This window comes from Suillus subaureus (assembly GCF_016647635.1).
Source record: "Suillus subaureus strain MN1 chromosome Unknown BJ212scaffold_13, whole genome shotgun sequence".
Lineage (NCBI taxonomy): Eukaryota > Fungi > Basidiomycota > Agaricomycetes > Boletales > Suillaceae > Suillus > Suillus subaureus.
This window is the reverse complement of record NW_024538569.1, coordinates 140,669-155,329: the sequence shown is the minus strand read 5'-3', so window position 1 is coordinate 155,329 and position 14,661 is coordinate 140,669. Positions and strand designations below refer to the sequence as shown.

Here is a 14,661-nt window from a genome sequence, read left to right as displayed (position 1 = left end):
TAAGTAAAAATTTGCAGAAAGACTTGTCTTAATTTTCCATCCAGACACATGAGCACAATCCCATGACAGTACATGTGCAGAAAGTCAGCATCCAGTAAAACATTCCAACATGCATGAAATAACTCTCATTGACAATGTGTGTGAAGGGCTGCCATGCTGCTCTTAGACATGCGAGGCAGGCTGCTAAAAACATCCTTTATTCTATCTGGAAGCTGAAAAAAAATGACATCAACAGCATTGCACAGTGGTGAAGGGATGGGGCTCACAGAAGGTAAAAATCCTACAAGGTGACATGTGCCAGAGCTGGGTGCTGAGCAGGTGTACTTGCTCAAATTTCCAAAGTACAAGTAAAGGGGCCAAGCCTTAGCTGTTCCAAAGTTTGCAAGGTGAGTTGCATCAGAAAAGAACATGAGCCTGGTGATAACATGTTCAAGTGAGCAGCCAGGTTCTTTTGGCTGCCTCTGCAGATTGTCCTGAGCCTCTATCCAGAAGTCGGAGGTGTAGAGCTCATCGAAAATGTGCTCTTCATGGCCATCCAGTGGATCCTTCCACAAATGCTTGAAAGGAAGTAGATGAAAGGCGTTAGCTTGAGTGTTGGTGAATGTGGAGTGAATAACAGCTACAAGCAGCCAGTAGTGAAATCCTGGAACCCTAAACAATACAGACTGGTCATCTTTGGACTTTGTAGGAATGTCCAAGTTGACTTCTGTCTCGACCCAATTGTCAGGAAAACCAACAGTTCCCTAGCCATTGTCATTGTCCAATGCGTACAAGGACCTTCTAACAGAAAACCCATCCAGGTCTTTGATGTCAAAATCCTCAGCTTGAATCACTTCCCTGATGAGGTGCATTACTTTGGTCTGGGACTTCTGATGGCTGCCAGTGTTCATCCATGTCATAAGATGATGAATGGTCATATTGGGAAAGGGATGAGGAGGTTCAGCAAATGAAGCAGGTGGATCAGGTCCTTGGGCATCGTGCATGTTGGCAGTTACAGGAGATGATTTGGCTAATAATGAAGATGGGACAAATTTATCGGGCTCATATGATGGGTGCCGAGGATTTAGTCTAGAGAGCCCAATCATGTCAAATGCTGTTTGGAGAGTGTCTCACAGTGTCAAAAGAACCCTTTGGATTCTATGTTGCAGTGGATTCCGAGTCTCAGTCATACTAACAGATAGATTATTCCCGGAAAAATCAGAGGGATTAATGTCTTCATCAGTAGGCAAAATGTCATCGAAACTCCTTGGTATAAATGTGCGTCGCGAAGGACATCAATGTGGTTCTACTAGTAGCCATCCATGAGTGTTATCGCAACAGGCAAATTAAAAAAGGTGCATGCCTGGAATGTCATAGTCACCTTCAGTGGCATCTGCCATCGCAACATCTGAGTCCTGTGATGTAGTAAGACCTGAGGCACTGGCAACCAAAGTGATACTAGTACTAGTAGACGGATTGGCATTGACAACATTAGTAGGCGCCTTGCTCTTGCCAGTGAATGCCTTGACTTCGCAATGGGCTATAGGTTTTGAACAACATTCCTCCACAAATCAGACTGGTTGAAGGTGCTGCATTGGATATATGAGTCTAAACTTGCCAAGTGACCTGGGGAGCAGATGACTTACCGAAATACTCCCAGTTGTCAATTTTTGTGATAATCAAGTTGACTCTTTTACCCGTTCCTGCCTTTTCTCTGCGGCTAACACACTTGCTTTCTGGTATTGCCTACATGTAGCACAATGCCAGCTAAGCCCATGAGGATCTGTATCCTTTGCCCAGGAACAACCCATTGCATTGCAACCTGAGCATAAGGACACACTGACCATTAAAAGGAGAAAGACAAGTGGCAGACCAACTTGAAGCCAAGGAGAGAAACCTGAATGCATTCAAGGTTCGTTACACCTGGGCACTGAAATACTATGAGAGACTCTGCAGACTTTGACAAGTTTTGAAGGCAGTCACAGTAAACAGTTGACTCACATTATCTTGGTGTCAATATTGTTTGCTGAGTCTGGTCTAGTATTTCAAATTATGTAACATCCTGTGGACGGATCAGTAATATTGTATGGGTTCTTTCTGATTTACAGCAGCCAAGAATGAGAGAATCAAGTAGTGAACAAATGAGAATAGATACAGATGGCCTGATTGACAGTCCTAAACTGTAATCAAAAAGTCACATGGAGTTGCAACATAGGATAAGAAAGAAGTATGAAATAATGGCAGGAATAAGTCTGTCTGTCTTCATAGACAGACTGGGCTCATTGAACTGCAAAGGCTATCATCCGAGTCAGCTTCACTCTCCTCACCTCCCTCAACAATCAAAGCCTTGAGTTCTTGTGCAAGTTCTTCTTTAGATAGGATGAGTCTATGCTCCTCTGTGTGAGATTCAAGCTGATTAAGCTGTTCATCTGCAGTTGCCAGCAATGTCAGATCATTCAGGTAGACTGTCCAGTTGAAGTCAAAGTTGTCTTTAACTTCCACCAGGGACTGGTCCGATAGAAACCTCTTGAACCAGACAGCTTCATGAGAGGTGACCACATAACCCTCCATATTGCTGTGCTGGAGCTCATGCAGGAGCTCCACATGGCATTCTGCCTCCTCTATTTCCCACACAGTTAACATAATGTGGAGACGTCCGATTTCTCATGAGGCTTGTTTTGCCAAAGTAGCTTTCTGAACAGCCCTGTCTGACATTGATAGCAAACTGCATTTCAGGATATCCTTGCCCTACATGGCAATTTATGAACCAAAAAATATGTTGGAAAAACCAATACTTACTGCTTCCATTTCCACAAAAGAGGTTTCACATTGCCCATCTCTTGCAAGTGACTTTGCTGCAAAATGAAGTTCTGCTGATGCTAGTGTGCCAGGCTTTACTACACATGGCCCAAATTTGGTGCCAGCTTGTGTGTACCCAGCCAACTGATGTGCAATGGCATTCGGTGGATAAGAAGGAGGTGGATCCATAAAGGAGTTCATAAGATGAGGGTTTTGATCCTTAAGAAGTGGTTGTGCAAGGTCGCCAGTAGTAGCCCGCCACATAGCCTGTTTTTTTGCAGCATTTCCCATGGCTTTATCAACCTTCTGGATCTGCAGGTTCAGTTATCAGTAAAAATTTGGAGTCTGGATGACTTGTGGTTCACTTGCTCATAGCCCTCCTGATGATGGTGTGAAGGTGAGCTCTTACCAGAGCTCAGTGTCTTTGCATGACTGTGTTTCATGCTGGTCACAAAATTGGCAGCTGTGGAGCATAGTGGGACATCAGCTAATATCTAATACTAGCCTTCAGAGTTTGAATGACTTACACAATCTGACTAGCCAGTAGGGTGCTGGCCTGCCCCCGCCCAGTGTTATCCTGTCAGAAGTCTTGGGTGATTAGTACTTAGTGATGAAGGTCATCAGCCTGCAACATTGGGGTCGGGTCTGGGAGGTGAGTTCTATGATCTTACCTATTGGATGGTGATTCACTCCAACATTCTGAGCACTCTAATGACTGTTCATGCAATGATTGATGAGCCTGAGTCTGCAGTGTTTTTCTGCAGGTGTCAAGTGCCAGTCCCAGTGAGTTCTTCCCTCTCTTTCAAGAATAGTGGAAGATGATAGAGCCTGAACTTCAGGTGTTCATACTCCATGAAGTGAATGACACATGAACCAAGACAGCCTTTGTGACCATGACCTATTTTCAAGTTGCAATTGAATGGGAAAGCACTAACTTTGTCTTTAGCAGTGCTTAGTAAAGCTGCTTGCACTACAATCAGTTTTTGTAATGATTTTATCAGCCTTCAACTCAAGGGTCCTTCAAGTGCAGGCCCAGGAGTCTGCCAGTGTGTGTGTGTGTGAGGGGAGGGGGAGGGGGGAGGTTCCAAGTTCACACCACCATCATGGTGACTAGGCTCTTTACTATTGTAAGCCTCAACTTGAAGGCTGGTGTCAACTTCCTAACAGGACCTTCAGGCTGGCCAGGATCCAGTTGCCACAATGGCTTAGAGTTGGCACTTGCACTCAGTAGCAGGTTCAAGTACTAGTCACTACAGTCATGGTTATGGTGACTTGGACTCAGAGGCCCTCAGGCTACCAGTGCCAGTGGATTAGAGTTGAAGATCATCCCAGTCACAGTCTAACTTGAAGTTGACCCAGCAGGTGGGCTCACCATGACTGTGAGTCCAAGTCAGGCCCCCACTGGCAGTCACTGCTGGCAGCTAATTGTACTACTAGTACTAGTCCCTCAGGCTCACTGGCAGAGCCTTTGACTTCAAGTTACTATTAAGTTTACTGTGATAATTGCTGAGATAGCCTGTTGGTGCAAGTCTGACTTGGAGGTCCAAGTCCAAAGGCTACATGACTACTAGTAGGTGATCACACACTGGGCCCACTCACTCTTGAACAGTTGGTAGTAGTAAGAGCTTATCACTACAGCTACAAGTACTAATATCATTTCTCAGGCTTGCCAAGTTCACTGAGACTCCCTTCAGGTTCAATATACTCAGATAGGCTCAAACTTGAATGCATGCCAACCAACTCAGACTTTTTTTTGCATCAGAGTCCTTTGGGGTCATAGACCCTATATTGGACATTGTCTCATCATGGTAAGCTTACTATCATAAAGTACAAGGGGGTTGGTTCTTTCATTCATAATGCAAACCTGTACTCTCGACTCAGACTTACCATTTGGATCAAATGCTGACATCATTATGGATCTGCTAGTCAGTTATGCCACTCATATCTGTTTGCAATAATTGCAGTGGCTGGACTTCATGGAGCATTAAGCACCCCTTGTGTCTTTTTATCAACATGTACAGTTACCGAAAGAAAAGAGCATAAAGCATCTGTTAATGATCCAATCAGCAGGGCGACTGATGGGAGCCTATCATACTAAAATCCAGGTGTGACACGTAATGGTTACCTCTTAAACAATGCTGTCAGGTGGGAGGGTTTTTGAGACTAATGGAAGCACCATAAGACCAGGCATGTGTATATTGGTATGTAAATGTCATCTATCCTTAAGACTATGCTCTAGCCTGAGTGGGCCCATCAGTGAATGTATAAAGGATAGCTCTCTTTACTTCAAGTTCACTCATTTCTCTCATCCCACTGTGATGTTGCCTTGCTCTTTCACTGTGCAACAGCTGTCCTGAAATTCTCCCTTCCATTCCCTTCCCTTCCTCTCCTCCACTTCATGGCATCCCAAAATTCTAATGTTTCTGAGTCTGAGTCAGTGTCTGATGGCGTGGGGCTTTCAAATTCCCAACATGTGTCGACAGTATCTGGATCTGGAGTGATGCCTACTACTGCCAAAGCAAGGGCCAAGCATCGCATTGCTGCCTTAGAAGATGAGCTGGAGATTATGCAGCAAGAGAGGGGAATGAAGCAGAGGTAAGCCTACCGTCCCATTCATTACTCTTAGTCCAGTGTTGATTTTCTTACAAAGAAAAACAACCTACTACATTGCACAAGGTAGGGTGATTCATCGCCTAGTGATCCTTTATGCCAGCTTGGAAGACCTGATTTCTGAAAATGATCGCCGGTATGAGGATCAACCAGAGGATGCGGCCACACCAGAGTAGGTGGTCAACTGCATTTTCATACCATATTTCAATCATACAATAAACTTGGGCAAGATCACATGCAATGTGGCTACATTGAACTCTTGCGGGTGCTGCCATGGCTGCATGGGAAGTTGGGGACCCTTGAGTACAAAGACTGAAGATATGTTGAAAAAGGTCTGATATATTTCGCAAACAAAATTACATTGCATGCTGATTATTTTATAGCTCAATAAAGGAGCCAATGCAGCTTGTAGAGACAATACCTCCTGCCTCAAGGACCTGGTAGCTGCCTGGGTCAATCAAGCATTTTGTCCTTCTCCTCTGATCCAACCTGATGACAAGCATTCACATGGCCTTGCAAGCTGTTAAGGTCACATGCTCAAGGGGGTCGGATCACAAGGGCTTGGCCTCAGCTCGTACACTGTGCCCCTTTCCCAAGTATGTGCCCTTAATTTCCAGGGGCTGGAGCAGTTGTCCAGAGTTTCCAGGATTTGACTAGGGCAGACAATGGACATCCAGATATTACTTGGACAAGCAGATAAGACTAATCCGGACTAGAAACTAACAGAGGATGGACTACCTTTATGGTAGAGTCGGAAATGTAGCCTAGGATGCAATCCTAAGACTTGGAATATGACAAGAGACTTATCTCAAGTCCAGAGGACACAGGAATGAGCAGGAACTAAGATGATATTCAAACTGGAGTATTTCTGAGAGTTACAGGAGGTTTATATACTGTAGGTATCATATAGGAATCAGTCAGCAAACATAAAGGCTATGTACAAAGCATATGCAAAGTCTATTAGTAAGTAGGACGGATCACAAATAATGAACACTGGAAATGAAATGTATGTAACAGATCAATAATCAAAAGGGAAACATGGTTAACCAGAGTCCAGAGACAGGGGAAGTCTAAATGGGGTTGGGCACTGATATAGGGTTTGGATTCCGGAAGGGAGATAAAGATAGATCAGATCATTTGAGATCCAGATCTCAGATCTGGATATTCAGAGAAGTGGATTTAGAGTTGAGAGTCCAGAATGGCATATGACACAAGCAAAGTTTGTGGGAAGCTACTCTGCCCTGCAGAATGGGACTGGGATCAAAACTGGTGAGCAAATTTATCCTTTCTGGACTGTCAAATGACCCTGACACCTGTCCAGTGTCAAGGACAGCATTCATAACAGGATGTCAGAATGCATCATCTCAGAAAACTCTTGGCCATTGTTTTTGTACAAAAACTACAAAGTCAACCATGAGAACCTTGAGGAAGGGCTCTCCAAGTCCAAGCTTCTTGTTCAGGTGAGTGACTTTAGAAACCACTCATGATGACATCTTCTACTTCGCATCACAGGCTTTTAAAGCCATCTTTACATCTCCTTCCTCTGCGAAGGAAGCCAAAGGTGATGGTGATGGAGCTGACATCCTTGAGAACAACAGGTGCACCTGACAGAAATCAGAGCAAGCAAAGGTCAAAACTTGCGTCGCCTCAGTCATCAACATGAAAAAAGTTACCCCTCGCACTATCACTTATGTTGTTTGTCAAGTAAGTGGGTATTAATAGTTACTATGTTCACATCCAGCATCTAACCTTTGAGTGGCAGGTTCATTTCACTTTATCGAACATCTCATCTTGGTGCACTGTCAATGGTGATTTCGACTATGAAGGGTTCTGGAATAACACTGTAGACTTTTTTGAGGATGTCCCCAGTCCTGTTATGAAACATAGGATAGATAGGCTTTTGGAATGGTGGACATGGTAACAATTTATCATCTACTAGTAGGAGTGGATGGCTGATCTTGCTATTTAGGAAAATATTTGGAATCAATCATTGTGAGGACCTTACCCCAGATGTTGTATCACAGATGTCCATCAACACACTGGCAGGGCAGAGGAAGGTGCTGGAGGATGCTGCCTTTGACTTGGACTGATTTTTTTCCTTCTCACTGTTCTTGTTTATCATTACCCCCTTTTCTTTTGCCCACTAATCAACATGGGCTATTACCTGTATTAATACAATATTCCTGAAATATTTATGTCTACAGTAATTTTAATGTTACAATGTCACCTCAGAATTTCACCTGTTTTGAGATTGGATATTGTTTCAGGATCTTCAGTAGAATTTTATATCAACCCACTAATTGATTTATTTCAATGTCCAAACTTAAAGCTGCCTAGCGCCAAGTGATGCATTAAAAGTTTCTACCTACAAACACCATAATCTTGGAGGTTATGCACAAGCCCCAACTGTGTATCATTGGTTGACCATCCAGAACTCATGCCATTTAACTTGCTGATAGCAACTAAATTTATTTCCATGTTCAACACTACCATGCAACATGGAAGTTCAATCTTTGTACAACCAGAGGGATAACTGTGCAATCAAAATGCCAAGAGCTTTTCAAATGCAATGCCCTTAGTTGTGGAGATCAACCCCAGCCTCCAGCTGAATAGGTTTGGTTGATAAACCCAAATGCAAGAGGCACATCAGGTAGGTAAAGGAGCCATGGTAGATGTTGGAATATAGAAATATATTTCACTGAATAGCTGAATCAGCGAAAATAATTTGTAAACTGGTGTTGACCTGTTACCGCGATGTGCTTTTGCAACTCATACAAAATACCACCTATCTGAGCAAAGACAATGTATATCTACAAAAGCAAAACACTAGACATACCTAATCATCTCCTCAAAACTGCACAACCCTGCTCCTCAGCATCCAAGCCCTCAATCACTACATTGCCACCCATTTGTTAAATTTGGGATGTCAGCAGAACACTGTAAAATTTATTGTGGCCATTTTTGTCTTTCCCAATGCTGGATGGGGTTGTGAGTCTGACATAATATACCGACATCGACCTTATATTCATGTCAGGACAGTCTTGCTGTTATTGTGCAAATTAGGTACTAGTGTTGGCCTCGTGCATTGCACCTATCCTCATAGCAAGGTACCAAAGCACTCAATATATGTCTACTATTTCATTTAGATAATATAGTCAAAGTGTTGTCATGCAGTGTATCTTCTTTGGCTAATTGCAAATCTTCACACATCTGAATGACATATCCAAGTCAGAGATTTCCTAAAAGGGTTTGCTCCCCCATGCCAGTTGCAGCTTTGGTGCTCATTTCAACAATTCTATTTGAAAATTTTACTGTTGCTACTTTGTTCAATGGTACAAGTGAGGTTTCAATAACCATAATTTAACTGTACATATTCACACACGGGATAATTTTAGTCATTGTAGCATTGTGCAAGGGTTTGATGCTTATGCAAGTGACAATCTCAATGTTTGTCTCAACAATCACAGATCCACAGTTCACTTCATTGGCTGCCACAACATCTTTTGTTCATAACTTGGTTCATGTATTGAGTGGCATGTTGAGGATGCAACAACCTGACTGGTCAACTTGAACATTCATTATTCCTTCTCATTGTCGCCGCTTTGTTGGAAGGTATAAGTGAATCCTCAACAGCCATAACTCAATGGGACACATTCACACATGGGATGATTTTAGTTGTTGTAGTATTGCTCAAGGGTTTGAGGCCCATGTGAGTAGCCACCTCAATGCTCATCCCGATAATTATGGATCCACAGTTCACTTCATTGGCTGCCATGACATCTTTTGTTCATAGAAAATTCATTACCCCTTCGTGGGGTGTGGGAACTTAACATATAAAGTGGTATGTCGAGGATACAATAACTTGACTGGTTGGCTTGAAAATTCATCTTTCCTTCATAAGGTCAAACATTTCAAAGTAAACCCTCCTGCCAAATTTATGGAGATTGTGGCGATTGTTGACCATATATAGTTAACTATGACATTTTAATCTGTTCACCGGTTCACTGATGGCTTCCCACTGAGTCAACTCTTCCTTGTATGCTTTCCTGCATGCCTTGTTTCTTTCCAATCGTTTCATGTTGTCCTTCTTCCATATCTTCATCAGATTCACTCATTTGTCCCTTTCTTGCCAATGAGTTTCAAGTGCCACTGCTTCTTCTTCAGCAGCTTTCTAGTATTTGACAACAGAGGTATAAAATGCATCACCTGTGAGGAGCCTGGGGAGTCCATCGCCCACTAACTGTTCCTGTTTTTTCCCTTGCTTCTTCTCCTCCTGCAATGCTAACTGACTTGACAGTCTGTTGCAAAACATGCCTTGCAATACCACTGTTGATTAGCAGAGTGTCTTCAGTGGTTTCCATTCCACACCTGGTTTTACCAGCTCGATTCTGTAAGCCTGCATAGCATGAGCAATGGCTCGTTCTTGCTCCTTATGTGCGAGCTTTTTTTTCCTGGAGATGGACTGTGCATGCTTGGCCATGGTGAGATGTGAGTGAAGTTGATTGAAAGGTATTCTTATTCATTGTGCCAGTCAACAGACTTGCAAGTCTGAGTTGCACGAAGTGTGCGATTACATATTGAAGCACAACCTTAGCAATGATCAATGATTGCAAAGTCTATCACTCACTTATCAGTTGATTAGAGACTCTCAAGACATCCTCAATCAGCATTGCTCTGGCAATGCACTTGCTCATTTGATCACCTGCGGAATACAATTGTATTGTATATAGAGGCTATATACATGTATTGCATCAGTTTCAGAGTCAGATGTCAACATGTCACACATATAATTGTGAAAATTTAAGAACAAAACATAACATCATACAAGAATCTACACTCATTTGTACCTATTAATGCTGCCAACACATGGTCCCATATGAAACCTATGTAAACCACCAAAAAGTTTGATGAAAAAGTGTCACAGTGGAGTGTTGTGCGAGACAAATGCAAATGCCACTATATTACTGTAAGGAAACTCACTGCTGAGTGAAGTGCCTCATAGCAGTGCATAGCACAGTGCTTCTTTTGAAATGACTGTAGCAGCTGGAAGAACTAAAACCTCTGTACTGGCTCCAGGTCTATGTTCTCTGACTCTGAAGGTTCAAGTAAGCCAAGAAGTGCTTTATAAATATTTTATTTGAAAGCACACAAACAAGAGAATGAGTCCATATCCAAGAAAGGTGTAGCTGACAAGAAAGCTAACATAGTAATCTATTTGGGCAATAAACCTTCTGATATTTAATCAGCTGAAACATGCCTTTTGGCTCTGTGGGCAGAACAAGGCAAGTATGAGTGATAGTACCCAAGAATTAGGAGCTTGATGGCACAGCTAGTGCATGCTTGCCCCCAAACACAAGATGGAAAGTGATGACTTACATGACTACCATACAGGTGCCATCACTATGGTGTGCTTGCACAAATACCCTGTAAAGGCATCTCCACTCCATCTACCCATTGCTTTCACTGTCTTGAAATGGACACCCCATAGTAAGTATTCCAAGGTTCTGCCAATGTGTATTCCATGACCCTTAAGTGGCTTGATTTGCAGATGCTGGGAAGAACAATCTAGGCTATGCAGGAATTCAGATCGAGTCAGAGGGTGCAGACCATTGTGATGCCTCCAACTGAAAAGGGCATCTGTGGATGTGCAAGTGTTTATGTGCAAGTGGTTCACTAGAGCTGCAGTGGAGTCAACATTTTCTGATTGCATGAAGTACAAGTCCTCTCCAGTGGTGGACACCTTGGACCATGGAAGATGTAGGATGGTCACTTTTAGTCCATGCCAATCTTGGGTGTATGCAATGTTGGATACTTTGACATGGAGGGAGGGTTCAAAAGCTGACAATAAATGAACAGTAACCTCCCCCAGTCATGCCAGGGAGAAAAATGATGTCAACAGACATGCCCATACTGCTGCATCCAAAGGATCTGATAGAACTAGTGTTGATTGAACTTGAAGAAGAATGGGGATTGTGAAAGGATGACATTTGGGATGCTTGGAGACAGCAGGAGCAAGGCATGTACCTCCTTCTAGAGCCAAGACCACTTGAGCTTGATTCACTACCCAGTCAAGGCCCTGAAGAATGTGCCAAGCATATATGCCATAGTAATAGTTTTCCAGTGTTTTTCCTGAATACATACCAGTGCAATTCACAATGAATGCTAAGATCAATACTGATGAGGCAGGACTTTGCTGTTCCTCTGGAACTCCATGGGTATTGCAAAAAACATGAAACACCAACAACCCAGAACCATAGGTTGTGTGAGTCCCAGAAGCTAGTGGGTGCCTGATGACAGTGAGGATGCAATTGAGATCATCTTCGGATAGAGGTATTACTGCTCCAGTATGGTCAATCTGCGAACAGCTTCATACAGGATGCCATATATGTAAGTGGTCTTGCACTAAACAATGTGGTTGCAGTGAAGAAGGAAATGGCATCAATGCAGTCTGATATGGATGAGGAGTGACAGCACTTAGTGATGAGGCAAGTGCAGGAACCAGCAATTGAAAACATGACAACCTATTCCTTCCAATGCTCTCGGAATTGCCATAGCTCTTCTCCAAACTGCCACTCTTCTGACCTGTCAGCCAACTTGTCAAAATTTGCTTTCCTGTGTGTGTCTGGGTGCATGGAACAGATGGTGTCAGGTGTGGCAGATGGTGTGGCGTCGATGAGCACAGAAGTGAGTTCTGTTGGGAGGGTGATATGCAGGAGCAAGAGGTGCTCAGGAGAGAAGTGTCCTCATAAAGGACTGTTAGCAGGGTTCTCTCTACTTGGGATGTAAGAAAGATGGAAGGATGTGGAAGATCCAAGAGATTCGAGCATGGAGAGCACTTGCCTAAAAATGCAGTTTGTTGCCCAGTTCCTGCTGCATCTATTCACCCATCCTTTGATAACTCTGAGGTTGTCACAGTGCAACTGAAAGTGCCCTCCCCTAGATGGTAACCCAAGGTGGAGCATTGTAAGGATGAGTGGCTCAAAGCCAATAGCTTCAGCCCACCCAATATCCTTGGTACCATTGAGGGTGCACCATCCAGGTAATAACTTCCAGGCATACCAAAACCCATGGATAACAATTGCAATTCCAATGCCAGTTCTGGCATTGGAATAGGCATGTGTATTGACGATGTGGAATGGTTGGGGAATGAGGTGTTCCAGGCAAGGGTGAGACAGTTGTTTCTGCCACCAGATGAGGTTGTCAGTGAGGTGTTTGACTGAGTGGTATGGCATGAAAGGATGACTAGTGGTGATACCAAGCATGCTTTCCAGTGAGGTGAGATAGGCTCGTCCAACAGGAATAACAAGGTAGGCATGTAACAACTTGCCATATAGTTCCTGGACCTGGAGAAGCACATGAGTCTCCTGCAACAACCAATCTTTAATGGCTTCCAAATATTTCTTCTTCTTCAACTCCCCCAATCTAACAGTGAGACAAATGAGATTCCAGAGAAGTCTGATGAACAGCACTTCAAATGCAAATGGTGCATCTTTTGAAGGTTCCCAGGGGGTCCCCAAGGGAATGAATGCATCATCAATGTCTTGGAAATTGGATGTAAAGAGATTGTCCTTGCTTGAGCAAATGGAGGTGTGTGTTACAGTCATGTATGCCCCTATTCATTTTCTCCTTACTATCCTTGTATTATGTCATGAGCCGTATGATGCCGCTGCTAGACCTGTCTCCAATATTTGTATTACATCATGATTACTGCTGCCATTGCTAGATGACTCATTTCTTATCTCTGACTCATTTCCTATCTCTGACTCATCATTGACTTATGCCTGCCCTAAATCATCTATGATCCTACATATAGTCAACAATGTACTTAGTAGTTCTTTACTTTAATCTTACTAGGTTTTCACCTGAACATTCTCTCACTTAGATCCTCCAAATCTAAGTCATCTGAACCAATATTCAAGTTGAAGACACTCTTTTCATCTTGTCTTGCAACCCTTGCGTTTGCAAGGTCTTGACTATAACTTCAGCTGTCACTCTTATCAAGCTGCTGTTGTTATGACCATCTTAGTTCATAACAGTGTGTGCAAGATCAAGAATGGGAAAATGACAGTCTTTGGCAAATACTTCAGTACTCCCGTCTTCAAGTGTAACACCCTCAAATCACAAACAACCACCAGTTTGATGAAGGCGATTGGTAGACAATGTGATATGTAAAGCACTATAATAACTATTGTATTTGATAAGGTGCATGTGCTCAATGCAGAAAAACAAATGGTCATCAACCCATTTAATAAGAGGACCCAAACCAGCAGCTTGCAGGAGGTCCACACTGGCATCTGCAACATAACCATAAGCTCCAGCTGAAGGGCCTATCCCAAAAGATGTGCAGTATCAACATAAAACACATTGTTATCCATATGCACAATGGTAGCAGGCTATTGAAAAGGATGTAACAGAACAGTGTGATAAGCTTCTGCAACATCATGAGTGGAACCTTGTGAGCCAGGAGGGAGATTTCTAATGATACAGCAAACCATATCAAAGGTCCCCCATGTACAATGAAATTTGTTGGAATTGACAGCTGAATTAGTTAATGGTGAAGGGTGGCAGGGAGAAGGCAACAAAGGGAAGGAAAAGTTTTGAATGACTTGAAACTTTCTTGGTTTGCTGGATTTTGGAATGATTGATACTGGGGATGTTTGGAAGGTTCCAATAAGTGATTGAAGGTGAGAATGAGTGAAAGGGCCAATGTAATGGCCTGTACTGAGCTTGCATTGAAGAATGTGGTGGAAGGCATCACAGTAAATGGAGAGAGAGTAGTGATTAGCAGGAACTTGAGAGACTGTGATAGAAGGCAGATGAAGATCAAAGCCATGTTGAAAACTGTCTGGAATTTTGGGATAGCAATCCATGAGACTATGATGAAGCAGTAAGACTTGCCACATTGATACTTTATAGAGGCATATTGGTTCCATGCGCCTGAGTTCAAGGACAGTACTGAGCACCATGGGAGGTGGAGAGACATCCTGAACAGAGGTGACATTCATCATGGGAATGATTGGTGCAGCCACATCCACATTGCCAGTTGATGCAAAGAGGTTTGTCTGAGGAATGGACAAGAAGCTATTTGTTGACCTGTTTGCTGATGGTTGTGTGGATGTTGTTCCAGAGATGCTTGGCAGAGCATTTGACAAACATGTGTTGATTTCTCCCAAGACAAACAGCACACACTGTGGGAGAATGCTGGCTATGTGCGCTGTTGGAAAAACCAGAGGATGAAGCTGTGGCTTTGGGAACACAGGAATTCTGTTGCAT

At 43.1% G+C, this 14,661-nt stretch overlaps 3 protein-coding genes across 3 annotated transcripts; 2 read left to right on the top strand and 1 right to left on the bottom strand.

The window, feature by feature from the left end:
- Window positions 1-125: 125 nt before the first annotated feature.
- On the bottom strand, window positions 126-3,221 carry BJ212DRAFT_1480086 (uncharacterized protein; the record flags this gene model as incomplete). The annotated part of the gene is made up of 7 exons (XM_041340010.1): window positions 126-212; window positions 267-743; window positions 786-1,093; window positions 2,307-2,600; window positions 2,706-2,727; window positions 2,779-3,090; window positions 3,144-3,221. The coding sequence occupies 7 exons, from the start codon at window positions 3,219-3,221 to the stop codon at window positions 126-128; spliced, it is 1,578 nt and encodes a 525-aa protein (XP_041193753.1).
- Window positions 3,222-5,176: 1,955 nt separating this feature from the next.
- BJ212DRAFT_1480085 (uncharacterized protein) lies at window positions 5,177-5,564 on the top strand (the record flags this gene model as incomplete). Its single annotated transcript, XM_041340009.1, has 2 exons — window positions 5,177-5,373; window positions 5,429-5,564. 2 exons carry the CDS (start codon window positions 5,177-5,179, stop codon window positions 5,562-5,564), a joined length of 333 nt encoding a protein of 110 aa, XP_041193752.1.
- Window positions 5,565-6,586: 1,022 nt separating this feature from the next.
- Window positions 6,587-7,478, top strand: BJ212DRAFT_1480084 (uncharacterized protein; the record flags this gene model as incomplete). The annotated part of the gene is made up of 6 exons (XM_041340008.1): window positions 6,587-6,657; window positions 6,710-6,848; window positions 6,901-6,955; window positions 7,007-7,092; window positions 7,151-7,305; window positions 7,358-7,478. The coding sequence occupies 6 exons, from the start codon at window positions 6,587-6,589 to the stop codon at window positions 7,476-7,478; spliced, it is 627 nt and encodes a 208-aa protein (XP_041193751.1).
- Between the last annotated feature and the right edge of the window lie 7,183 nt (window positions 7,479-14,661).